This window comes from Crocodylus siamensis, chromosome 7 (assembly GCF_052110815.1).
Source record: "Crocodylus siamensis isolate JL-2025a chromosome 7, ASM5211081v1, whole genome shotgun sequence".
NCBI lineage: Eukaryota > Metazoa > Chordata > Crocodylia > Crocodylidae > Crocodylus > Crocodylus siamensis.
In genome coordinates, this window is record NC_143401.1 from 6,937,607 (window position 1) to 6,964,582 (window position 26,976).

The 26,976-nt window shown below is 46.8% G+C and overlaps 1 protein-coding gene across 1 annotated transcript in view; it reads right to left on the reverse strand.

Moving 5' to 3' along the window:
* The window catches only part of CSMD2 (CUB and Sushi multiple domains 2), a 645,501-nt gene that overhangs the window by 155,917 nt on the left and 462,608 nt on the right, over window positions 1–26,976 (reverse strand). Inside the window, exons 22-25 of the mRNA XM_090057063.1 lie at window positions 15,772–15,941; window positions 11,378–11,534; window positions 10,571–10,762; window positions 7,985–8,111 (exon numbers count right to left, since the gene is read on the reverse strand). Of these exons, the coding sequence (XP_089913189.1) occupies window positions 7,985–8,111; window positions 10,571–10,762; window positions 11,378–11,534; window positions 15,772–15,941 (646 nt within the window). The remainder of the gene's footprint in view (window positions 1–7,984; window positions 8,112–10,570; window positions 10,763–11,377; window positions 11,535–15,771; window positions 15,942–26,976) is intronic.

The following is a 26,976-nucleotide window of genomic DNA, read 5'->3' on the forward strand; positions in this document are numbered from 1 at the left end:
GACAGAAGGTGAGATGATGGACAACACCTCTCACCTCCACTTGCTGGGAGGGTGAGCAAACTCATTCTGCAGAGGATCACTTCCATAGACAACTACAAGCTGGAAGAGGAAGGATGGTCTTGTGGCTACGGGCAATGGACACGGGGTGAGGGGGGGTCTCAGGATCCGGGTCTCCTGCCTGGTTCTGCTGTATGACTACAGCAGAGGATGTGGGGTCCACGGTGAACCCAAGAGGAATCTTTCCATTGAATTCAGTGGGCTTTGCATCCTTCACTTCCATGACTATATTTCCCCACCGGTATACAATGTGGACTGTACCGCCTGACTTGACTGGGTGCTAAGATGCTACTTCTAGACAGGTTTTAGACAGAACCCACTGCATTCAGTGAAGTGCCTTTCTCTCCTGAACTGGGGGTTGCTTTGACATCATCTTTCATAACATTTAATGCCTTAACACAACAGGCTGACAGAATAAAGTGCAGAATGCTAAGAAGGAAAAAAATATATGAATACTAAGAAAGCAGGAGCAGCTTTCTAAAATATGCGATAAGGAGGCAAGGGAGAGGAAAGAGCAGCTAAAGAACTCGCAACAGCCAGGGAAATTACAGTATGCCCTCCACTTTGTATTTTATTACAATACTCTCAATGCAGATTACATTTCTCTCCTCTGTATTGTCTATTGTTCCACCTGCTTTGAAGAGAGGGCTGCAGGTGCTTCAGTTCATGCATCAGAGGTTTCCTGGTTCATGACCGCCTGCAGCAGAATCATCTTGTGCTGTTATCTTGCCTGTTCTTTAAACTAAACCGAGTCATGCCTGGCCCGTACCTAGAGGAGAGACCCTTGAGGGACAGCACAAAGGCACTGGAAGAAGTGGTGTTCAGATGGCATTCGTTTTTACAGTCTGCACTGAGCTAATGGCCAGAGCTCGTGTTGGGGATGCTGTCTGTCTTGCAGGTGGAACATAGACTCAACATTTATTAAACGTCCTGTAGGGTTTGGGGCAGGACAGGCGGGTAATCCCGACGGACCAGGTCCAATTTCATCCTGGCCACTCTGAATAGATGTGGGGCTCCTCAGCCCTTCCTGTCCCAAACTCTTGTGCGGTACAGCAGCGCGCGTGACAACTGCTGCTGTCTTTTGCAGGCGAAAGGATTGCTGCACAAACACCGCATTTGCAAGGAGTTTGGGTTTCTTCTGGAGAAGAAGTGCTACCTAAGCAGAAGATATTATTATTGTTACACCCAGGGGAGTTGTCAGCTAACGGCTGCGATACATCAGGGTTCAGTCCCTTTCATTCTGGCACTTAAAATGCCAACCTAAGAAAGGCCATTTAATTGCCTCTGTTTTTCATTGCCACATTATCACCGGGGAGGACACCACATGACATGCCGAAGTCAGGCTAAAAACAGGAGTAACTCTAGATATGCCACGCTAAAACGCCTTCTGAAATTGGGAGAGAGGTGTATGCATTGTGCTGAGGAAACCTCTGGAAAGCAAACCATCAGATACTGGGCTTAAAATCCATGGAGGAAAACAAGAAAATACTCGCTTGGCTAACTTCCCATTTATCCAGGGCAAAAATAAAGAAGGAGCGGGTGGGGGGAAGAAATGCTGAAATGTACTCAGCAACAAGAAGACATCCATAAAAACGGGCAGAAGCCAAAAGAGCTGAATCATAAATCTGTGTAGCTGGGACCTTGAGCAAAGAGGAAAAGAACGAGGTTCAGAAAAACAAGAATGTATTGCTCTGATGTCCTTTGCTCGCTTCTTGTGCCCTTGTGTTTGTTTGAGGGCACACTTCCTCCCACTGCACACCCACCGCTGAGTTCACAGGAACAACCGGGAGACAGATCAAGAGGAAAGTCCTTCCACGCAAGGAAGCATGAGGCAGGAGAAGGACAGAGCCGGCAAAAGGAAGACCGGGAATCCCTGCAAACATCTTGTCCTACCAGCTGCTGAAGGGAATCCCCAACAAGTGTGGAGTCTCCTTGCAGGGAAGAGTGACTCACTGCCTAATGTATTTTTAAGATGCGGAAAACATAAATGATTAACCACGAAGCAGGAACCCATCTGCGTGACACCTTGATGACAAGGAAGTGACTGACCAAAGCTGGATCATTTACAACTCAACCAGGGAGAAGTCGTGTTATTAAAGAGATGCGGTATCCTTCAGGAACAGGCAGGCTGGGAGGCGTATGCCGATGGAACCGAATGACATTTTAGTTGCACCATCCTCCTCCGGCACTCCAAAGTGCATACTTTAAGGCAAGACACAACAAGTAGGTATACGAAACAATAGGAGAAGGAGAGTTATTTTTGCACTCTAAACAATCACCATTACATGTATACAAATGTAGCTAAGAGCAGTTTAGGAAATGTAGCTATATATATAAACCATGGAGCAGTTATTGACAGCTTTGAGAAAGGAAGGGAGAGGGAGAAAAGCTCTGCTTTTGACTTGTAGCATGAGCCTGGGTGAACCACATGGCCCGAGCTTTTCAAAAAAGCACTTACATTGAGACATCCTAGGCCTGATTTTCCAACGATGCTGAGTAGTGTGTAACAATAGTAGGGTGTAACAATAATAATATCTTCTGAGTATCCAGAGGTTATACCGACTTCACGTGGAGCACCAGGGACTCAGGACCTCTCAAGGACACTGAAGAAAAGCTGAGAATTGTTACTATGTTTGTCTGCCTCCTCTTCTCCCTTGACCACTGTTGCTAGCCAGAATAAGGCGGCAAGCCAGCAATAAGCATGGAGACACTGGACAGGTATGCCCCTTTTTGCTCCAGATGTCTGCTGAGGGCTTTTTGCCCCTTCATGGAAAGGATCTTGCAGCTGGGCATGTAAGACAGTCCGAATGACAGGCACATGCTGAGGAGACTTTCCACACCCTTACGGCATAAGTCAGGGGCAGGCAATTATTTCAGGTGGAGGGTTGCTTAGTGAGTTTTGGCAAGCCATCAAGGGCCACAGCTAGGGGCAGATAACTTTTAATTTTCTAAATTTTTTCGGGGCCTCATGGGTCAGACAGAATGGCCTGGCAGGCCGCATCCAGCCTGTGGGCTGCGTTTTGCCCACTCCTGGCATATGTCCTTGAATTAAGTGCAATGTGCTCTACTGTTACCCCAGGCATCCGAAAGCATTAGGGCTAAGTACAGACATTTGGGGGCATTGCGGGGGTTAAACTGAATCAAAATGGCTGCCCGATATCAGGTAAGCCTGGGGGAGGGTAGCAGGCTGGAGAGGATCGGGGTCCTTTGGGGGATGGGGGGAGGTATGACCCATGAGGAGTTGTGGGGGGGAGGGGGCAGGCATGACCCATGTGTGGGTTGGGGTTTCCCGCCCAGCCAGCCAATCTACACCCCCATTCCTCCACCCACCGGGACTTACTTGCTCTGCTTTGGAGCAGCAAATACTGATAAAAGCAGCTGCACCCAGAGCGGCTTGTGGGATGGGGGCTAAGCGGGCTGGCTGGTCAGGATGGGGAGGGAACAATGGGCTGGGGGAGCCAGTTTGACCTAAATTGAATAAGTTTGTTACTATCTAGATCTAGGTTTATCTTAAACTGGGTTCTGCAATTTTTAGACCAGTTTGTGTGCATTGAACTTCTGTACAGTTACAGGTTGAGACTGATTGCTCGTCACCAAGACTGTAAGGTCAGCACCGGGATGAGCTAAGTTTAAATCAGGTGGCTATTTTGAACCCGATTTAACCTCCCCAAAATGTCTGTACTTAGCCTAAGTGGCTTTAAGGGTACTAGGAAATTATAGATGAGGTGCTGATTTGGCAAGAGAAAGGAACCTTGCCCAGAGCTGCTGCACTGGAGACACGGTCTGAAATGGAAAAGGCAGGAGCCCAAGCACCATTGATGGCAACAGGTGATCAGTGGATAAGATGTTAAAGCCATCCTCTTCCTCGAACTGCATGGGGAAATGCCGGGCTGGGAGAGCTCTGCCTATGCTGAAAGTGGGTTAGGGTCCTCCAGTATGGGCAGAGACCAATTCTACCATGGTCTTCTTATGTATCCCTGGTCAAGGCCCCTAATCCCTTTGTGCCTCTGCTTCTCACCTGGGGATTGAGGATAATATTGTCTATTCCCCCTTCCTCCCCCCCATTTGTTTTAACTAGTTTAACAGGCAGGGACTGTCTCTTGTGTACCTGTAAAGCACCCACAAAGCCATACTCTTGATCTTAGATTTGGCCTCTGGGCACTAGTGGAGTGCCACTGACTCAACCCACACTCTCCCGGCCTGCAGTTTTCTAGGTCTCCCATCCTCGCACATGCCCTACTCAATGCTGCTTGGCTTAAGCAATTCAATTAATTCACCTCCTGGGGTGACTGAGGCAGCAGAATGCAGATCAACAGCAACACTAATGATTTATAGCCCACCAACAAATGGTTCAAGCCTCAGATTAAGGTTGGAGCCTTGCGAGTCAGTAGTTTGGGGCGGTTTCTATTTCCCTTGCAGCACGGTGCAAAAAAGCATGGTTAACTATGTGCCCCCAGAAGCCTCCTGTGAAGCAAAGCCACACATCCAGAGATTTCCACTCATATTTCTAGATGAGACTTTGAAAAATGGACCTGTCAATACAGCACCGTTCATTAGGCCAGGGTTAGCAATATCAATAAACTCTCTTACGACACTGAGGTTGCTGCTAAACAATAAAGCACCGCTGCCATTTCTGACTCAGTATATTCACAGGCCGCTCCCAGCCAGCCGAACAGTTGCGGGAGAAACATTTCATTTGTTTTCCAATGTGCACCCCTGCTGTTTTACCAGAGCAAAGGCATTTTAGTTGTCATGTTACAGAGTAGTTTTGTGTGTGCACATGATTAATCCCCCTTTGAGGTGCAATCCTTGTACGTTCATTGAAATAACGGGCAGGCTCTTTCCTTCCTTCCTGCTTGCCTTCCTTTTTTTCCATCCTCCTCCTCCTCTTGCTGCGCAGATACAGCTTTACTCAAAAGCTTTGGTGATTAATTTTAATGGAAGTTATAAATGAGGGCTTTATACAATTGTATCATGCATGAAGAGGATTATTTTTCCAATGGATTACCATAAAAATGAAGTTGCTGGAAATCTGCTCTCTCAACAACCCAGAGATCATCACTTTCTGTTTGAGCTGCAAAATAAAGGTGTTTAAGAAGAACAGAAGAGGGTGCTTTCATGTGGGATGAAAGGGAGGGTTACAAGGTATATTATATGATTGCCTGCTGTGGGTTCACACTCTTCCTGCCCCCTGGCAAACCACTGGCGGCTCCTGCCATACATGCACACAACATATCCCATTTGGGTCCTTCCCATTCAATGCGAGTCAGCGACATATGCTTTAAGTCAGGCATCCGACACTGTTTGGGCCCCATGTCTCTCTTATTGATTGTACAACCAAATCCACACAGGTAAATTCAATGTAGTTCTATATTAGCATGGCTTTTCACTGGCAGAGTGATGTAAAGGGGCTCCAAGTTAAGTGGAAGTAAAAGTCTGTGATTGTAGATTTGCATTGAAAGTTAAGTGACAGACCTTTACTTCCAAGTTAAGTGGAAGTAAAGGTCTGAGATTGTAGATTTGCATTGAAAGCCTTAGGAGATGAAGATGGAAGAGTATCTTTTTGCAGGGATGAGGCTGCAGGACTGGGTCTTTAGAGGGTCATATTCACCTCCAATGCCTTATCATGCCAGCTAGATGGGCTGTGTCTGTTCTACAGAGGAGTACAGCACACCTCAGTCCCTTGGGGCATCAAGCCGGTACCTTTACAGGTTTTCTAAATTCACGTTTATGTATTTACTTCCCACCTAGACTGGTTACTCTGCAGCAAAAAGATACTGCTGCAATTTATGTTTGCTTCCACTGGTGCTAACTTAAAAGAAGGGCCAGAGGCAGCGATTACCATCTAAATCACCAAGAGGTGAAGCAAACAGGTGCTATTAATAGTGGTGGAGCATGTACATGTTAATTGGAATGTATTGACTGCAACAAGGATGCAAGAAAGACATCAGCGGAGATAAGCTCAAAGAAAAGACATCATTGTCTGATGGGGGCATCCAAAGGTCTCCCAAGGCTTTTACAAAAGGATGAAAAAGGAGAAAAGCCTTTGCTGAAAAGTTTCCATGGAAAGTCTCCCATGCATCCAATTAGGAGACCACTGGCTGAACTCTGCCTGGTATGCTGATTCCAGAGACCATCCATCACTGAATCAATTCACAAAAACTAAATGAACATGGGGAATTTCTGCATTTAAAAATCCTGGACCAAATTCACCTTGGCATAAATCTATTGAACAAAAGCACTGCACGCAGCTCGACAGGATTAACAGGCTCTGTTGCAGAGAAGATCAGTGCTGATGTAGCAGGGATACTGCAGGTCAGGAGAGAGCAGTAGGAGAATGCAGAACTGGAATAACAGGGGTGTTAGAGCCGGATAGCAGTATCATTAGAAGAAGCAGTCAGAAATGCCACAGGAAGGAGTGCAAATCAAAATGACTGGTTAATGGAAAAGCTGGTCAGCGTAAGACCACTGCATAAATTCTCCAGGAATTGTTTCTCCTCCTGCTATTTAACCCAATGTGTACTGGCAAGTTTTACAGGTTTTCTGTGAAAAGCTGCTCTAGCCTGATAGGAATAGCTGCATAAGCACAGGGGTATTTTAAGCTGGTCTGACAAGGCCTCAGTATGAGAAATTCAGAAATGCCCAAATTCAATACGGGCAGAGTGCTACAGATCTCAAACAATATTTTGTGAAGTAGAAGTTTACCCGCCTGCTAGTGGCTGCACAAAGCCTGCGAGGCAGTGCTCTCAGCACCTTCACTCAAGTACCCTGCCTCATTTGTATACCAACTTAAAAACTCAGGCAAATTAAATTTTAAATTGCAATTAACAAAAGCAAAGTGGTAAGAGAGCAATAAGAAAAGTCAGAGAAGCAGAAGGAGGAAACTTTCTTATGACTCTGGACCAGCCAGGTGTTGGGAAACCATCTTAAACCTTCCCGTAGGGAAGATAATTACATTTGGTATGTTCTTTTTGTATTATTAAAGCCATAAAACAATGAAGTTACAATAAAAGAAAGCCATGTGCTGCAATTGCCTCCTTCCAGCTGTCCAGTTGCGGCTCACATCTGGGAACCCAGTGTTACACCTGTGCGACTCCATTGACTTCACTTGACTTGCACCAAGTCTATAATTGCTTAGCATTATCCCTGGCTAAGATATAATCTTAGAGGCTCTTGGACACATGAACAAATCCTTGTTGTAAAACAATGTACCTGGAGGCAGGCTAGATTTTACTGGGAAATCTCAGTGCAGTTCTCAGGAGCAGAGCCTTAGTTTCAACTCTGGCTTACGTCCCAAAAGAAAATAAAAAAGGAAGAAGCTGTTGCCCTGCACGCAGATACAGGATTGAAGGCTAACAGATGAAAGTTTAATAAAGCCATAATGCCAGGCAGCAGCAGCAAATAACCCGGCCTTCTCCACAGTATGACACGACAGATGTTTTTAACCATAAACCATGTTTCTGAGACAGGTCGTATAGGGGATATAAATTAAAGTAATGGAAGCCAAAGTGGGGGGAAAAATGATGCAGCTTCCACCTGTCTTGGCAGGGAGGTAAGCAAGTGCTGGCTGGCTCATTTGTGACTCTCCAAGTGAAATTATATTCTCTCTAGCCTCTTTACATAATTAGCGATCTGCTTCTAGAAAGAGAGATGCAGCAAAAGGGGAAAAAAACAAGCAATAAACACTACATCCACCCAGCATGAATTTAGCAAAACTGTGCATAACCCAGCCTCCTTGTAGCAAAATAGGAGGTGGGATCTTCTGTGATGCCTAGGGGGTTTGGATGCCGACTAGCAATTGTGCATCCAAACCCCTTAAGCCAACTTTGGCTACAGCCTGAACACTGTAGCCAATGCTTCACCCGCAAAGAGCAACAGGGGAAAAAGCAAGCAGCAAAACAGACTCAGTACTTGGTCTGAAACTCACCCAATTGTGCAACCAGCTTCGGCCTCGACTGTCCAAATGCAGTTGAGATTGTGATCGTACGGGGTGGGATACCCTGGAGACAATATCCTTCCAGATGAATCTCCTTGGATAGTGCCCCCGCACTCAGCTGAAAAAATTAAGTGCATTGTTCAGTGTCTTCTGGTCCCATGTATCCAGCAACACTAAATACAGCGCTTTACTTCTCTCCAAAGGTAACTTTTAATTGGCAATGCAACTAGGAACAGATGCAGACCTCAGCCTGTGATTGCTACAGGGTATTAATGAGAGTCACCTGGCCTGGCTACTCCGCATTTTTTTGTTCAGGTCCCTACAAACCTGAAGCACTCTCACGGCAGGCAACAAAATATTTGCACTCTCTGCCTGTGCAGTGCCTGGGTGGAGAGCCCATTTATATTCACTTGTCCTTAATTGACAGGCTGTGGGGTGAGTTGAGATGCCTCTGTTTGTATGTCCAAAATCTTTATTCATCGGCATCATAGAGCCAGTTCATCTATCCCCTTCAAACTGAACTTGCAAAGAACTTTGTTCTACCCTACAGCATGTTTTCATAAATCCTAGGAATCTACCTGCACATGCAAGATATACACAGAGCCCCTGCAGAAAGGGTAAAGGTTGAGAAGATTATTGGATTATAACCACGTGGACTTCACCTCTTGACTACGAGAGCTAAGATGCAGCACAGGGTCATTGAATAAGAGGAAGGCAGCTTTTTCCCCTGTTGCTCTTGGCTAATGAGACCTCTGTGCCACCATAAGCCTCATGTGTTATTTCTGACCTTGAAAATGACTCAGGGATCGTTGAGAACAGTACTTGGAGAACTTCGTTGTGCACTGAAAATGCTGGTTAATTATGGAGTTTAGGACGGCAGTGAACAGGTCATTGATATGTCGTAGCTTTATGACATAGCAGCTAAAGGGCAAAATAATCCATTATGTCTTCAAGTCAATTCAGGACTGTCCCTTGCAGTATGTTTCGTGGTGCTTTGTCCCCTTTAGATATGTGTTGATAGCACTTTTAATTGCTATCATTTCCAACCGAGTTACCTTAGAGTTACCATGTAATAACCTTCACAATAGCTATGCAGTCAATTGTGACAGTGCTGTATGTCTTCTTTATTGGCAGATGGGGATACCAATCTTGCCATTAAGAAATGGGTCTGTTGTTTTATTGTGTTGTTTAAATGGCTTGCCATGATTGTCCACATGTGCACATCTGTTCTTGGGCCTCAGCTTGTTGCAGTTTGATTTTTTTTAATTGGTTTTTTTTTCAGACTCTAGAGACCCAGATTGCAATTCTTGTGGTGCACAATCTGGTCTATATTCTGTGACTGCACTAAAGTCCAAAACATCTGGCTTTTGATGAAGATAAGCTTGACAATGATAAGCAGCCAACTTTCTTGGGGACAAAACAACTCCCTGCATTTAGCAGACTGAGCAGGGCTTTCTTCTCATAAGAGCCCGCGAGTTCACTGGGGGAAGATTTTGAAAACCAGTCGGCACCAGCTGAACTCTGTTCTGATCACAGCCATTGAGAGCGTCAGCACCACTGGAAGTTTAACTTGGATGGAAATAGCCCAGGCCAACCAAGAAAACGTCTGAAAATGTCATCCCTAGGGTCAAAAATATGAAAGGCCTTCTGATCTGAATGCACAGTGCACATTTTATGTATTCACATGAACATCTGCAATTGCAAATCAAAAAGCGAGGAAATAATAGGACAATATGAAACGGCCATTAGCATGCATGAAGCTCAGATCTCTGTCAGTTGTCTTCTGAGCACTTTGCATATATCGCTTTTCCAGCCTCCTGTCTTTACCTTTATATATTTAAAACACTTATGCAGCAGACTAGTGTTTTTTCGGGAGGTCTGTATACCATTTGGCATGTTTAGGGCACTTCAATATCATCAGCTATCATCCATTTATGCACACCGTTATCCCAGCTTCAAAAGCAAATGGATGTAATTGAAAATACCACAAGAAGCAACAGATTAAATTGCAAGTGATTTTAAGAATTGCCCTTGAATGCTGGAGTGTTAAGGTTTAATATTGAGTGTATATGAGTTTTCAGACTGTGCTGCTCAGGCAAGTGATGTAGTAAGAGAATGAGCATATGCCTCAAGAACTGCGTGGGGAAACACAATAAGAGAAGTAATGCGACAGAGACTATGGGATGTAACCTTCAGCAACTCTCAAATGAAAATGGCTTTGTGCTTTCCAAACCAACTCCCAGATGATGCCTGCCACCATAGGGAAACCACCCTCCACTTTGGTGTGTTTAAGGAATAGCAGGAATATAGACTAGGAATGAGAGACATTAGCAGAGCTTTGCTGACGGGCTCAGAGGGTCCGGCCTGAGACACCTGCGGGAAGCTGGCATAGCCTCATGCTCCTGATCTATATTCATAAGACTGAGGTCTGATAAAGGGATGAGTAGCAAGGGAACATTGCTATTGTCTGTGTTTGCATCCAAGGGGGTCTGCCTCAGATGAGTGCATTGGCTGGGTCGGAGGAAGGCTCTGTTGGGATCTGCAAAGACAGCCCTAACCAAAATGACAGCGGCTTACCTACACACACTGGCAGCGGTTGGTCCCAAGCTCTGCGTTCACCCATCAAGCAGACGAGCACCCTGCTGCCTCTTAACGTGTAGCCAGGATCACAATTAAAAGACACAGAGCTGCCTGCAAAATGCCCCTCGTCGTGGACCTTGTAGCCAAACTGGGGGATGCCAGGATCCTCGCATTTAATGAGCTCAAAACCTGGTACAAGGTAAGAGGGAATTGTTCTCAATAGCTGGAATATGTTAATAACTAGTAATGCAGAGAGCTGCTGCAGGCCCACATGGGACTGCTCTCTTTTGGACTTGCATCTTTTCTTTAACAGGGAAGAAGCATTAAAGGAAGGGTGGCCTTATGATTTAGAGACTGGACTGAGAACCTGAAGACTTCAGTTCCCAGCTTTGTTGCAGACTTCCTATGAGCAAGCCAGAAAGTCACTACCGATGGGTTGATACTAGGACAGATTTCTTGCAGATCTACTCTGGAAGGAACTACCCCATCATCCCTCCTACTGGAGATGCAGGTTTTGCCAAGCACATTTTTCATCCTCCCCAATGCCCTTCACCAGCACAGCTATACTGGCAAGCTTCGAAGTGCAGACTACTCTTTTTGCACTTCATCTGCCTCTTAGTAATAAGAGGATAATAATGGTCATCTCCCATGCTTTGTAGACTGCAAGACTTTTGGAGTGGGAACCATGTCTAACTGTTTGTCCAGTGCCTAGCACCATGGGATTGTTGTCTCGACTGTGCTTCTAGGTGCCAGTATAGTTCAAATAATGGTGCTTATTCTATGAGCAAGCAGTCTGGGACTTACTTGAAAACTGTAGTTCAAAGCCTTTACTTGTGTTCTCACTGTTGGTGATGAACTCAAGCCACATGCTGCTGGAAGTGCTGTTTATACTCGTGCCCAGCATCTCGGAGCGGCTAAAGGAGCCCAGTAGGCGAGCAGAATTATTGCTACCATCATAGACCTGGAATGAAAAAACACACCAAAACCAAAATGAAACATCGTACCACTTAGGAGCTGTGAGGCCAAAGCCTCTGCACAGGTAAATGGAAGCAACTCCTTTGAAGCTGCAGGAATTACACCCCCTAAACCACTGGGCTCTTTATTTTATTTTTAATTTTTTTTTACAACTAGTCGGTTATACTGCTCCTTAACGGCAGTGGATTGGCAGCCCAGGAAAATACCTGTTATTTTGTCTAGGTGCTTATAGCAGGCTCATCACAGGGTTACTGAATGACCTGAAAGAAGCCTTGTGTCCTGGAAACTGTCATAGTCTAGATCAGAAAGAACATGCCCCTTTGACTAGCTCACTGCTCTATTGCACATCGGAGCTTATTAAAGCTAATAAATACACCAGCAAGACTGGGGGGGGTGGGGATCGAAGAGAAATGAACCCTCCTGAATAAGAGCACAAGCCACTTTCTCAGTAATGAAGGCTTGGAGGAAATTTTCGCTGGGAGCTGGTAGGAAATGGCATGAGACTGGGTTACTAGCACTTGACTGCCCAATGCATTCTTTGCATTAGCTGGAAATCTCTCTCTTGCCAGCAAGTCTGCGAGGAGACGGTGTGTGGATTAAGCCTACCTTGCACTGTGTAAGTACAGCCCTTAAATAAGGACAGAGACATTTGCAGGGGAGATGGCTTAGCACAGCAGCACACAACTTATAATAATAGTCCCTACAAAAAGCATTTTTTGTGGGTAATATAACGCAGCCTGGATTCGCCTCTCTCTATAGAGAGCCCTGAAACCTGTAAGCACAGATTAATTGAACGCTGGGTGCCGAGATGCTGAAGAGCTCGGGAGTTTTGCATTTAAATAATCTTTTTTTTTTTTTGGCAGATCAACCTGGCCTCTTAGATGCACACAAATAATACTGAGGACCTCATGTTCACAGTCTCTGCTGTACAATAGTGCAGATAAGAACGAAAGTTTTGCTGCAAGGAAGGCCCCCATAGCGTTCCAGCAAATCGCTGAGATGAAGCTGTTTTTCCCCCCATTAATGTGTATTTCGACACGGATCTGCTCATTGTTCAATTTCTGCTACTCTGTGTGGTGTCTAAAACTGCCAGATTAAAGCCCCTCTCTAGCTATTTACTTACTCCAAGATAAGAATATTTTCCCTAAAAGAACAAAAAGAAGAAAGCCCATTACTTTTCCATGGCGGCTATTTCTACTCCCTTTTGTGAGTTCAGTCGACTCTTGCTAATCTAAAGCCCACCAAAGTGTTCGCATACAACACTGAGGTCTCTCCCTACCTCTCCAAGAATACTGAACAGAAGTTACATCATTGCTACTAAATGTTTTTTAATATTGTTTTAGTATTTTTTAGGATTTTACATAATATAGCATTTACTGACACATGCGTTAGGAAGAGACAAGCAGATTGTACTGTGTAAATGTTGGTTTAACCTTGACTATTTGAGGAGACATCACAAAGAATATTATGGGTAAGTTTAAAGGGCAGAAGGCAGCACCGTGTTCGCGGTAGCTCTGCACTTCCCAGCCCTGCTGAGGAATGACTTGTTCTGCAACTCATACTTCCAGCATATAAACTTCAGGCATAGGCGATGACTCTTTTGGACAGAAGTGTGAATTGGTGAAGTTTAGCTGTCCTGAGGCTTTCGACTGGCTAAAATACGTTTGCTAGTCTGTTCCTGGGAACTGCAAATGATGGCAAAGCAGTGACACAAGTTAATTATCCGGTATCTATAGCCTGCAAGATATTATTTCACCACTATAACAGAACCCTTCGCACCTCACTAACTTCACATGGGGCCGCCAACCATAGACATTGCAATGGCTCAGCTGCATTTTTTTAAAAAATTTTAAAGCGTGAAGTTAATGGAAGTCTTTCAACTGGCTGCCAAGAGCTAGGGGTCAGGTCTTTCATAATCAACCAGCTACATCTCTAATTACCATCATGGTAATCACCATGATAGTTATGCATCTATAGTATCTATCGGAGATCCCTTTGAGGTTAAGATGGGACTTAAGCAAGGCTGCATCGACACTCTTCTCGATCTTCCTTACTGTGGTAAACTGTTTAATCTCAGCTGACTCCAAACCAAAACCAAGACTACCCTGACCTCAGTCATCAAGCTCCTGGTGGTACTGTAGCATATGCTCACTCAGAAGCAGACCCTCAGGCAATTGCCAGCGTCTTTACCAAGGCATTCGAGAAAATGGGACTGACGCTTAACACTCAGAAAACTAAAGTGCTCCATCAACAAGGTCTTAAGGACCAGTCCCGAGCTCCGGTAATTCAGATGCATGGTGAGACTCTGGAGGACACTGAATATTTCCTGTACCTTGGAAGCCATCTCTCGCAGAAGACTGACATTGATAAAGAAATCCAACTTAGCCTTGAATGTACAAGAGCAGCCTTCGGGCACTTGAGGAGACGGGTGCTTAAAGATCGCGACATCAGATGTGAAACCAAGCTCATGGTTTATAAAGCTGTTGTGATTCCCACCTTACTGTATGGAGGTGAGACATGGGCAATGTACAGGAGACACCTCAAGTCACTGGAGAAGTACCACCAAGGCTGCCTGCAGAAGATCCTTCAAATCCAGTGGGAAGATAGACACAACAGCATTAGCTCCTCTCACAAGTAAACACCACAAAGCACCAAGGTGATGATCATCTAGCATCAACTTTGCTGGGCCGGGCATGTCATCTGGATGTTGGACTCCAAACTCCCAAAGCAAGTTGTATTCCCCCAGCTTAGTCAAGGCATATGCTCAAGAGGTGGGCAGAGAAAGCACTTCAAGGACATCTTCAAGGCTAGCTTGAAAAAACGTAAGATCGACATCAACTCGTGAAAGACTCTTGCCCAAGACTGCCCCAAATGGAGGAAGAGTCTGCTGCAAGGATATCTGTACTTTGAAACCTTATAATGACAACAGGAGATGGAAAAGTGGGAGTGGCAGAAACCGCGGGTTATGGACCGAATCAAGGACCTGGAGCCACCCACCACGCATGGAAACACATGCTTGACTTGCACCAGATCGACCTTGTCAGCTATGTTCAAACCCACAGATAAGACAATCATTGAAGACAATCATCCTCGACTGCTAGGGATTGCCAAAGAAGGAACATATCTAAAAGCTATTTGGGAGACAGTCCAATTTCTATGGAGACAAGTGTGTTCAAAGCATTAAAACCAGACCAGTATTAGCATTAAAGGGCTGCTTTATTGGAAGCCTCAGCTGAAGGACAGATCTGAAGACCAAATGCCCTCTGCTACCCTGCTCCTTGTGGCTGTATGGTACAGAGAGGACAGTTTCTGGACAGTTTGGTGGAAGCCCATACTGCCACTGCCTGTTCAGTACAGTACAGTCTCCAGGACTGTCAGCTCAACATATTTCACCAGGATCAAATCCACCTTGAAAACAGAGAGCAAAGGAAAGAGGGCAAATATACAACCAAGGGGTTGAGATCTGAATCTCAAAGGGTTTGGTGAAATATCTGCAGGGGGGAAATAAAAAAAGCCAAATGCTCTAACTTCTTATCTAAATGCAGTCTGGAAGAACAAGATCTCTCAGTATCAACCAGTCTAGTTCCACCCAACAGTGGAGATGCCACTAGACTAGCTTCTTCAGCAGCATTTGGGCATTTCAATAATCACTCAAGAATTAGAAGTAGGTACTCTGCTTTACCTACATATATTTCCTCATGCTTGGTGCTGCTGACTCAGTTTGAGTAGCTCTCTGTTGTGCGTTAAGCCTCATTAAAAACTTAATGGCCACAAGCAATGCAAAGCTTTTACAGACCCAGATGTGCACTGCTCTAAACATCTGTCCCCACATTACTGTATGACATCTCCGACTTTCTCTGAGACACACAGCTATACCATTTCCCAGAGATGCTACTGAGACAATTCAAAGTGAAAGCTTTTTGAGAGAAGAGGTCTTGCTTTTATCCAACGCTTGTACAGCACCAAGCATTCAGGTTCAGGATCTGTAACTAGGGGGTGAGGTGCTCTGTGCTCCATTAGACAAATAATAATAATAGCAATCGAGGATCAACTTCAAGATAACTATTTTCTTCTATGATGAAGTTGCACTTTACCTGTCAAGGAGTTTGGGCTTAAAGTACACTAGGAATAACCCCGATAAGATTTTCAAAATAACTGTTATCAGTATGCACATCCATCTCTAAATTCTCCGAACCCCCCATCCCAGTAAAGCAAGTTGTTACCTTAAGAACATCCCCTGCCTCCAGTTCAAAAGTCCTGGCTTTCAGCTGGATCCCCTTTCCTGGCTGGGTCTGGATGGAGTAAATGCATTCATGGTTGTTATTGTAGTTTATTGGATAGTTGGGAGATAGCAAAACACCCTGTGTTCCAGTTACAGATGAACCGCATTCAGCTGCAGAAAGACAAAGAGAAACATTTTAATAATCATGTGGAAATACGAGCAAGACAGTACATGCACATAATCGCGTCTTAACTCCTGAATGGTGGGATATAGAGACACTCACCCTCTTAAGCCCACCCCTACATGCCAATGGTTTTGTGTGTTCTGTTTTCAAAAGCAGGTAGTAAATCAACTAGTAATGATATCACCTAGCTGTTAAGTGCTGCTTTTCATTAGCACATCTCAAAGCACTTTAAAAGGAGAGCAGTATCATTCTCCCCATTGTACAGAAAGGGAAACTGAGGCACAGAGAGGTGATTGGATCTGCACAGCGTCACCTAACCACCACAGCTGGGAAGAGAACTTGGGTCCTGAGGCCCAGTCTAAGCAGGCAGATCACACTGTAGGGCTGAGGAAACAGCTTTAATAAATGTCAACAGATAGTCATGTGTCCCGTCACAATTGTGCTTGAAGCATTTCCTTTTTATGAATGTTCAAGCCGCCTGGCTTTGCTGGCACAGCTGTTTGCAGGGGAAAAAAAATCCCAACCAACCAAACAAAATCAAACCTAAGCAAAATAAAACAAACCAGCACAATGAAAAACACTGGCTGCTCAATTATTGACTGAGACTCAAATTCAGGAAAACATACTGAAATCAATGGGAGGTGAGCACGCATTCAAAATAATGCAGGCGCCAAAAATTTCCAGGGATCAATTCCTAAAAGCAATATTGTGAGGAGTATCTCAGATTGTAATATTTAAACATTCGCCTTTGTCCTGTGTTGCTTAGTTACATAAGCCACATATATATAAAAAAAACAATGCCACACCATTTACTTAACTAAAACCCAACACAAATATCTTCGCTGACTCCTGGTAACGAACTGTTACGACTGCATGCTCGAGTGACGTCCGCAGATTGTTTCAAAGAATAAAGAATTTTGTGAATTCCAAATTTTTAAAAGGAACAGGTGGGAGAAGGAAAAGAAGGCAAAGTAAGACAGAATCCATTATTAATGGCTAATTCTGTCCACCGCCTTTCTGGGGAATGCTTTGCTTGATGATATTTTAAGGCGGGGCGGACAAAATACGGCCCACGGGCTGCATCTGGCTCACAGGCTGCATCTGGCCTGCCAGGCACTTTCATCTGGTCTGCGGCGCCCACCAACTAATTGTACCCTGCCCAGCCCTTCTGCCCACGAGGGTAAGAGCGAGGTGCCCACCCCACCACCACCACCATCTATTGCTCCTTGCTCCCCCCTGCATGGGCAGAAGGGCCCAGCTCAGCCATCACGTGGCTTTCAGGTGGGGCAGGTGCTGCCACTGCTGCAGCTGCCAGGGAACCTGCTCAGCTTCCCTGGCATCCCACTTGCTCTGAGCAACAGGTAGGGAAGTGGTAAGGGCAGGGACAGAGCTGCAGCTGGGTAGGAGTGTAGAGCATGGGGCTGGCAGCAGTGCTTAGTTTGCACCCAAGGGGGTGGCAGCAGCATGAAGCTTGGGTGGGCATGGTGTAGGTGTGTAGGAGTGTGAGTGGGGAGTGGAGGAGGAGTGTGTGCAGCCCCAGCAGGCAGTAGCAGTGGCAGCAGGCAGGGGCGCTTGGGGCACATATGCCCAGCATAGGCATTGCTGCTCGGTGGCATGTGGGTCTGGCCAGTGGTGCATATCATGGTGAGGACTGCAGCCCCACTGGGCCACCTCTATTGCCAGTGCTCCCTGCCATGCAGGTGCAGCCCCTGCACTTGCATGCAGCGGAAGGAAGCCCCACGCACAGGAGTCAGCTGCCTTGTTGCCCCCTGCCACGCAGGTCCTGGGGACTCGGTAGAGGAGAGCTCCAGCCCCTGCATCCCCATGGAGTCCTGGGGGCAGGGGGAAGGAAAGGCAGTCAGCTCCGGTACCCGGGGCTTCCCTCCCGTGGTGCACAAATGCGGGGGCTTTGTGTGTGCAGCTGGGAGTGCTGGTGACAGAGGTGGCCCAGGCGGCCTATGCTCCTCTCCGTGATGTGGAGAGCTGGCTGGATCCCCCACCTGCTGCTGTTGTGCCATGAGGGGAGTGGGGGTGTGCCACACCTCCACCACCCTCCCTCACACCCCACAAATGCCATACACCCACACCCTGCACTCACAACCCCTGCACATACACCTCCCAACATACCCTATTTCCCCCCCACAACCCCCCCTCACACCAGGGTTGACATGTAGGAGGTGCATGTGGATGCACCCCATGAGCGTGGAGGTATACCTCCTGCAAAAAGGCACAGCTGACACTGTTGATGGTACCTGTGGGTAGTTGCTGCTCGCCACCCCTCTGCAGGCACCACCAGCGTCATCCGTGGGCAGTCCATGATAGCCCCTGGCTGCTAGCAACACTGCCGGTGGCACCTGTGGGTGGTCACCGATCCCTGATCGGTGTTTGCCACTCTCTACCCCCACCCCCATCAACAGTGCTGGCAGCGTCTGCGGGAGCTCTTCCGCTTACCACCACCTCACTCCCATTGCCCCTGCCACGCTCCCGCCGCCACCCGCACAGCTATGCCCCCCCTCCCAGCTGCCGGGCGCATGAGCCATTCGTGCTTCACCCCCCCCCCCCACACCCCACCATACACACACACACTTATGCCACACCCCATACACACCCCACGACACACCCCATCACACCCCCCCCCACACCCCAACCACACACTAGACAAGACTATGAATTTATTTTTTAGTTACTATGCAATCACCTCTATATACACTATGCAAACACAAATCATGCCAAAAATATTTTTGTAATACAATTAAAATAGGTTATAGTAGGTGTTTGACTTTTAGTGTATGATTTGGTTTTTTTCCTGGTTCTAAGATGACAACCCCACCTCCCAAAGGTAGTATTTCCAGGGGCAAGAAGTGGGACTTCTGGTCCCAAGATGGTGACGAGGAGCAGGGCAACTGCAAGGAGCAGGGCTACCCATGTGGCCCTTGAAAGCTCACCAAACCGCGTTAAGCAGCCCTCCACCCAAAATAATTGCCTGCCCCTGTTTTAAGGTCTTTTTATTACATGGCTGTCTCATCACTTCCTTCTCCTGCCACCCCTACCCCACGACTGACAGCTGCAGCCATTTCAACCAGGAATGGGAGAAATCTTGTGAAGAGGGGGTTTTTTTCAGATTCCCTTCGATTCATTTTTTGGTATCCAAACTAGTTCCAGTTCATACCTCTTGGTTTCTCCCCAAAATTTAAGCACAAAAACTCCCCTGATTCAGACATGCATGCTTTACAGTAGCTTCCTGGCATGTTTTTTTCTAGAGAAAAGCCAGACAGTGCTAGGGAGAAAAGAATTCCTCCAATGCTCCACTGACACTAATGGCTTCAACTTCAAACTGCCTATAGATTAGATTTATTTTACTGTTCAGATTTCTCTCTGCTTCTTTTGCTGCAATCTCTTCAATGCTTTCCAATTCGCTCTGCCTCTCTGTCTGTTTTGCTTTGCTCCTTTCTCTACACTGATTCTAAGAGAAACACAATTGAAACGCCATTTGAGTTTTGACCTTTGGAAGGTGCAACAACCAATGGCTTCGACAGCTCGAAAATTGATGAGAGTGATAAATAGCACAAGACTGCACATGAGAGAAAAGGGCTCCAATACAGAGGAAGGACTGTTTGGACACAGGCTGCTACCCAGATCTGGGTTTAAATTACCCGGTTGGGTTCCAGGCTCCCCATGCAACACTGGGTGAATCATGGAGTTGCTCGCTACCTTTCAGAAAAACGGGGATAATAATCCTTCCGGTGTCTCCCGAGTTGTCCATTTACACTGTAATCTCCTTGCACCATAGCTCATCTCTCATGGCAGTGGAAATTTTCTAGTACAGTACTGCCTGCAAGGGTATGGCGACATCACAATAAAGTCTAGCATGAAGATGCATACATGCAATGTCTGTGCTAATGTGCACTGCATTGGGCACTGTAGCCAAAAAAAAATCCATCTTTCCTTAAAATGCCAATAAAACAGTGGGAAAGAAGCTTGCAATATTTACACAGTTAAATGCCACAATGGCTGATGTTGACATCTATGTTGCGCAATGGTAACGAGGCATCCAAAAAAGTTATCATTATTCATGGGTGCCAGCTATCAGCAGAATTAACTCTGTCCAGGGGTGGATCTGGGGGGCCAGTTGCACCCCTCTTTGATTCCTGCACCACCCGAAGTTTAAAACCAACTGCCTGGCAGTGATAGTAGCATTTCTATTCAGGCAGCAGAGACCAAGTCGATTGACCTCATGGCTCATTGTACTCCACGTGTTTCCTTCTAAACTCTTCCTTCCACGGGTGCTAATGACCTCCTCTCCTTTTTAAGTGGTCTTAATATTCCACTAATGAAGCTATTCTTTATTGTGCAATTCTGCTGTCTGTTAGCTGCTCCGGGTAATGTAGCTCCTATTTCACACCCTGCAGACTGCTTTTAACTCTAACCAAAAATAACTTTGCATGGAAATAACTTTTAGTGAAGCACTGGACGCACTGTCAAGATGCTCAAAAAGGCTAGATTTTATGAATCTGAAAAAGAAACACCCATTCCAGCCTAAGAACCAGAGGACTAATGAAACAACATATACTGAATATTTTGTGCTTGGGTGTTGTGTTTGCTTGATACATAATAGGTGAGGTCGCCGATTTATATTTGCTTTTGCTTTAATCTGAAACTGAATAATATAGCCCTCAGCCACTAGTTTCTTAGTAGAGCTTCTAGTTGCTTTTAACCTGATAAATGTATGCATTTGCTTCTAAGTGATGATGTACCACATCATCTGCACCCCCCTCTTGAAAATCCTGGGTCCACCCATGACTGTCTGTGTGTCCTGATGTGAGCCAGGATCCTCCCAGTCTGTGTCTCACAACATACATAGACAATATCCCAACATGTGTAGTTATGTTGTGCGAGTTTACACGTGTTTATGCATTCCTAGTACACTCCTGATTATCTCCAGTGCAAGCAAATCGATGAGTGGGTGTTTTGGCAGCTTATTTACTCTGAAAGATTTTCAGCAGTTAAACACTGGCTTTCCTTTCCTAAACATTTCCTTTCCTAAACATTGCCATTACTTTGTGTCTCAGTGCTTTGCATGTACAGCTGAGGAGAATCGCTCCAATCTGCAGTGGAAACAGCTTGCCAATTATCTCGCAATTCTCATTCTTGCAAGACCTTGCACACTGTGGGAACTCATTGCAAGTAGACGAAGGGAAGCACCAGATACAGCCCTTTTCCCTACCTGGCAACAATTTCAAAATGCCAGCGTGGCCACCCCTTAACTCATAGGAGCACAGAGTAAGAAAACGGGCAGCTTGTAGCGGGTGGTGACGCGCGCTACAGAGACACACGACCCAAGGACAGGAGATCTTTTCTGAGCATGCTCAAAGTCCCCAAAGGCATTGGTTCAGGCAGCAGAATTTGAGATATTTGAAACCAGGCTGGAGAATTTGTTTGCATAGGAACAACCCTGCCCTGGCTGACAAAGTTGGACCAAATGAACACACAGGCTGGGAACAGTGTAGGATGGGATGCTGGAAGGCTGCAAATTGTTCATTTTATCTCTGCAGGACCGATAGGTTACCCTAATACAAGCTAGGCAACACAGCCCAGAGTTAACCTTTGCCTGAAGTGGTGTAACTTTGGGACACTTAGCAAAAGTTAAGAAGCTTTAATGTGAAGACACTCACATTTTAAGTGCCCTTAGTACGGTTTAAGTGAAACTTGTAACTTCACCGTAACTCTCTAATGTGTGTCTCGCACAAAAGTCATGATCTGTTTTTAAAAGTGGGGAAATTACGGCACATAGAAATGAAATAGCCTACCCAGGGTTTCACAGGGAGTCTATAGAATCAGATTGAGATGGATAGTGTGACTTTCAATAACCCATTAAGGCTATGGACACATGTACTTTATAACCACATTAAAAGGGGAGGGGAACTGCCACTGGGGAGCATGCATGAGCTGCTATGCTGCAATTATGATGTCTGCAAGCTCTGGGCATTAATTCACTGTAAATTTAATCCTGAATGAAACTGAGTTAAAGTTGCAACCCTGCTACATTTCCGCTTCTGCATGGTACAGACATAACACCTACATCCTAACAGCTTAAATTGATACCGTTTGATATTGAAACAAGAATTATAGCTGTCCACACCCCAAATATCTTCCCATTTTAGTTCCTGAAATGCAAAGAAGGGCTAAAGTTGCTTTCTTTCACCCATTGTGAAAGAGATGGAACTGGGACTGGCTTCCCAGATTAAGGACAATAAGAAGTCTTTTTTTAAATATGTAGGGGGTAAAAAGAAGGTCCCGGGTAATGTGGGGCCCTTGCAGGACGCAATGGGAAACTTGGTCATCACACCAGACGGCAAAGCTAACATGTTTAACGATTTCTTTGCCTCTGTCCTCCTAAGTAGGGACCAAAACAGCCACCTCCCTGCTGGGCCCCCCTCGGGCCCCGGGGGAGGCACACCTGGGCCCCGGGTTAGCGAGGATTTAGTTAGGGAGCTTCTGGAGGGGTTGGATGTATTCAAGTCAGCCGGCCCGGACGATCTCCACCCTAGAGTTCTAAAGGAACTGGCTGAGGTCATTGCAAGTCCCCTGGCACGGCTTTATGAGCACTCGTGGTGCTCTGGTGAGGTACCGGAGGACTGGAAGAGGGCCAACGTGGTCCCCATCTTCAAAAAAGGCAGGAAGGAAGACCTGGGAAACTATAGGCTGGTTAGTCTCACCTCGATCCTAGGCAAGCTGTTCAAAAAAATTATGCTGGCACACATCCAGGAGGGGCCAGCAGGAGACTGCATGCTTAGGGGCAACCAACATGGGTTCATCAGCGGCAGGTCCTGTCAGACCAACCTGGTGGCCTTTTACGATCAGATCACCAGATCATTAGACGCAGGGGTAGCAGTGGATATAGTCTTCCTGGACTTCCGGAAGGCTTTTGACACTGTCTCTCACCCTGTTCTCATTAAGAAACTGGGGGGCTGTGGTGTAGACACCCACACAGTTAAATGGGTCGCCAACTGGCTGGAGTGCCGCACCCAGAGGGTGGTAGTGGATGGGTCCTTCTCAACCTGGAAAGACGTGGGCAGTGGGGTCCCGCAGGGCTCAGTCCTCGGGCCCGCACTGTTCAACATCTTCATCAGCAATTTGGACGAGGGGGTAAAAAGCACCCTGTTCAAATTTGCTGATGACACTAAGATGTGGGGGGACGTGGGCACACTGGAAGGATGCAACAGGCTACAATCTGACCTAGACAGGTTACAAGGGTGGGCAGACGAGAATAGGATGGGTTTCAACACAGACAAGTGCAAGGTGCTGCACCTGGGGAGGAACAACCGGCACCATACCTACAGGTTGGGGAACTCCCCTCTTGTCAGCACAGAGGCGGAAAGGGATCTGGGGGTCATCGTTGACTCCAAGATGAACATGGACCGGCAGTGTGGAGAGGCAGTAAGGAAGGGCAACCGCACCTTGGCATGCATCCACAGATGCATCTCAAGCAGATCCAAGGAGGTGATCCTCCCCCTCTATGCGGCATTGGTCAGGCTGCAGCTGGAGTACATCCAGTTCTGGGCGCCACACTTCAAGAGGGATGTCAACGGCATGGAGAGGGTCCAGAGGAGGGCCACTCGTATGACCAGGGGACAACAGGGCAGGCCCTATGAGGACAGGCTGCGGGACCTGAACCTGTTCAGCCTCCAAAAGAGAAGGCTGAGGGGGATCTAGTGGCCTGTTATAAACTAGTCAGGGGGGACCAGCAGGCATTGAGGAAGTCACTGTTTCCCCGAGCACTGCCAGGAGTGACCAGGAATAATGGTCACAAGCTGGCAGCGGGCAGGTTTAGGTTAGATATCAGGAGGCGCTACTTCACAGTCAGGGCGGCTAGGGTCTGGAACCAGCTTCCAAGAGAAGTGGTGCAGGCTCCTACCCTGGGGGTGTTTAAGAGGAGGTCAGATGAACACCTTGCCGGGGTCGTTTGACCCCAGTACCCTTTCCTGCCATGGCAGGGGGTCGGACTAGATGATCTGCTCAGATCCCTTCCGACCCTACAAACTATGAAACTATGAAACTACCGTTGGTCTGCCTTGTCTGTGTAGATTATAAGCTTTTTGAGGGTGAATACGATCACGCTGTCCTGTAGTTGGGGCACAATAGAGCCCTGAGGGTTAAGTTGACTATAACAAATAACAATAGTTGAGTAATTAAGACACTGTGAAAACATTAAGAGCTTAAATCTGAGCTTCCAGTGATGAAACAAAGCATCTCTGAAAAAAACAGGCAGTGACTGGCTTGCCTAACAGGAGGCTAACAGAGGAATTGGACATGGTACCCAGTTCCTAGTCCTATGCTCTAATGTACTGCATTCAGCCCCTCAGAGATGCTATCAGTACTCAAAGTCCCTACAATTATTGCCTGTTCCCGGACCCCTCCATACTCCTTTGTGCTTCGGCAGCTGTCTAACTCATGCTCTACTGCAGTGAAGGCCACCCTCTTTGGCAGGTGTGCCACAAATTAGACCCATACCTTCTCTGAGTGCCACTCTGATCCCCTTCGCCTGACTTACCTTTTTGTTCCCTGCCCTGTTCTCCCTGCCCAATCTGCTGCTCTGATTTCTGCCCTGAGTATCATAACTGCGTAACCACGTGCATCATACCTGGAACCCTCCACTCAACTCCCCTCCCCGGGTTCCCCATCCTTGGAAATATCCCCACACATCCATTGACAGATAATGACCTGAAAATTGGTTAAAACTATTTGTGCTGAACCTTACCTACCACTCTGTGATGATCTGCTTAATCCACCCACGGCCCACCTTCTTTCACGATGCCCCTTATGGAGCAATCTCCCTGACCAGGATCTGTCTGCAGATGCCCCCTGGATCAATGGGAATGGGAATGGGAATGGCAGGAAGTCACAAACAAGTTTCTGGTGCCAAACCCCACTTGTCAACCTGCTGGCTTTGAACTATCACGGTAAGAGTGGTCCCTGCTGAACAGGTTTAGGACAGGCCACGGCCTCTACACCGCCAGCCTCCGCTGCCGGGGCCTCAGTACTAACCCATTGTGCGCTTGCAGAGAGATACAAACAATGCCGCACATCACCAAGGAGTTTCTCCTCCACAAATGGTGGATTAGTAACTTTGAACTCAGCTAATGAGGAGGCTATTGCTTGGCTTTGCAGGTTTGCATTTGCTAAATAAATAAAATTTCTGCCCTATGCTCTGTCTGATCTGCTGCTTCGCTTTCTGCTCCTTGTCCTACTTGCTACTGTGTTCCCTACTCCCTCCCTTATGTACCATGTGCCACACATGGGAGGCTGCCCGTGCCACTTGTGGCAAGTGTTGCAGGTTGACCACCCATACTGTAGTACAATACCTCTGCGGATGGTTATGAAATTTTGCTCGATCATGGAACCAGCCGCAGTAGGTTTCAGTTGTATTACACTGGTTTTATTGTAATCCACTGCATGCATCTTTCAAAGCAGCTTTCCCATCCATCCCCAGACTTTAAAAGAATGATAAGAAAGGACCATCTATGGTACAGACTGCAATTCAGGCATCTGGAAATACTCTCAGTGGGAACCGTTAAGCTGTTATATTCTCTCTTTCCCTGCACCTCAATATATTTTAAAGCAGTAAGCAACATTACAGACCGGTATTCACCCTAGAACAGTGATTCTGGACCAGGGTGCCACAGGTGTGTGCATCTTCCCAGAAGCATCTCAGAAGCACCTGACCCTGCTTTGCATCAGGGTCTTGTGGAGCTGGCTGAGCCTGCCCTGCCTGAACTGGATGGTGCTGGCATCCCCCAGTGACCATGGAGCAAGTGGAGAATGAGCTGCAGTTGCACATAGGAAAGCAGCATAGGAAGCCATGGGAGCTACAAAGTGAGCAGGGGGAGGGCACAGAGACCTATTGCTGTAGGACCTAGCTGGGAATGTGGGTGAACTGCATCCTCGTGGGGGCATGGGGCAGGTCCCATAGTCTGTTCGATGCCTCTCCTGCTCAGGAGAGGCATACGCTCACTGCTCCCAGCTTCCCAAGTAGTCCCCCGTAGCCAGCACTTGCATCCAACCTGCAAGAAGAGGGGCTTTGTTTCCAGTGTCTCCGTTGCTGAATTGTTTGTGCGAGACTATTGCTGCCAGTCCAGCTGCTCGGCTGGGAAGGAAAGGAAGTTTCATTTCCTCCCAACTGTGCTACAGACCTCGGTCCCTACCCTGTAGCCAGACCATCGCACCCATGCAACTATGCGGCTGGGAACCCGCAAGAGTTTCTGGTCTCTGACTTCTCCCATCACTTCTCAACTCCCTTAAAAGCAGTATTTCTGCTTTATTTCCATGATCTTCATTAAAAAAAAAAAAAAACCCCTAAAAGATTATGTTTTTTAAAAAGAGGGATCTGAAATAAAGGGATTTCAGGAAAAAAAAAAAAAAGTGATGTCCATTCATTAATATGTCACTACTTGTTTGGGTTTTTTTAAATTATGTTTTGAAATGAGCTTCCACTGAATTTGGAAAAATTAGGGTCGGGTGCCTGGAGTCTGAAAAAGTTGAGGACCAGTGCCTTAGAAGCTGGGGGCCCAGCCTTCCAGCTCTGCAGAGCAGATGAGTGGCATGGCGTTGGTGGGAAGGCCAGCTCCCCTTCAGGACTAGTGTATGGGTCAGTCTTCAGGTAATACCCCAGGTGCTGTGCCCATCTAGCTATGCAGCAGCCTGACCCTGCATGCCCCCAGGTGCTGGCTTGACCTAGTGAGTCCCGATCTCATCACGTGCTGGCCTGATCCTGCACATCCCAATCCAGCCATGCACCGGCTTGACCCTATGCACCACAATGTAGTCACCTGCTGACCTGACCCTGAGCACCCTGATCAGTCATGCACTGGCCCAACCCTGCGCAAACTAAATCAGCTGTATGCCAATCTGCCCCTGCATACCCCAATCCAGCCACGGGCCAGCCTGTCCCCACATATCCCCAATCCAGCCACACACCAGTCTGACCCCACATGCCCCAATCCACCTGCATGCCAGCTGACTCCA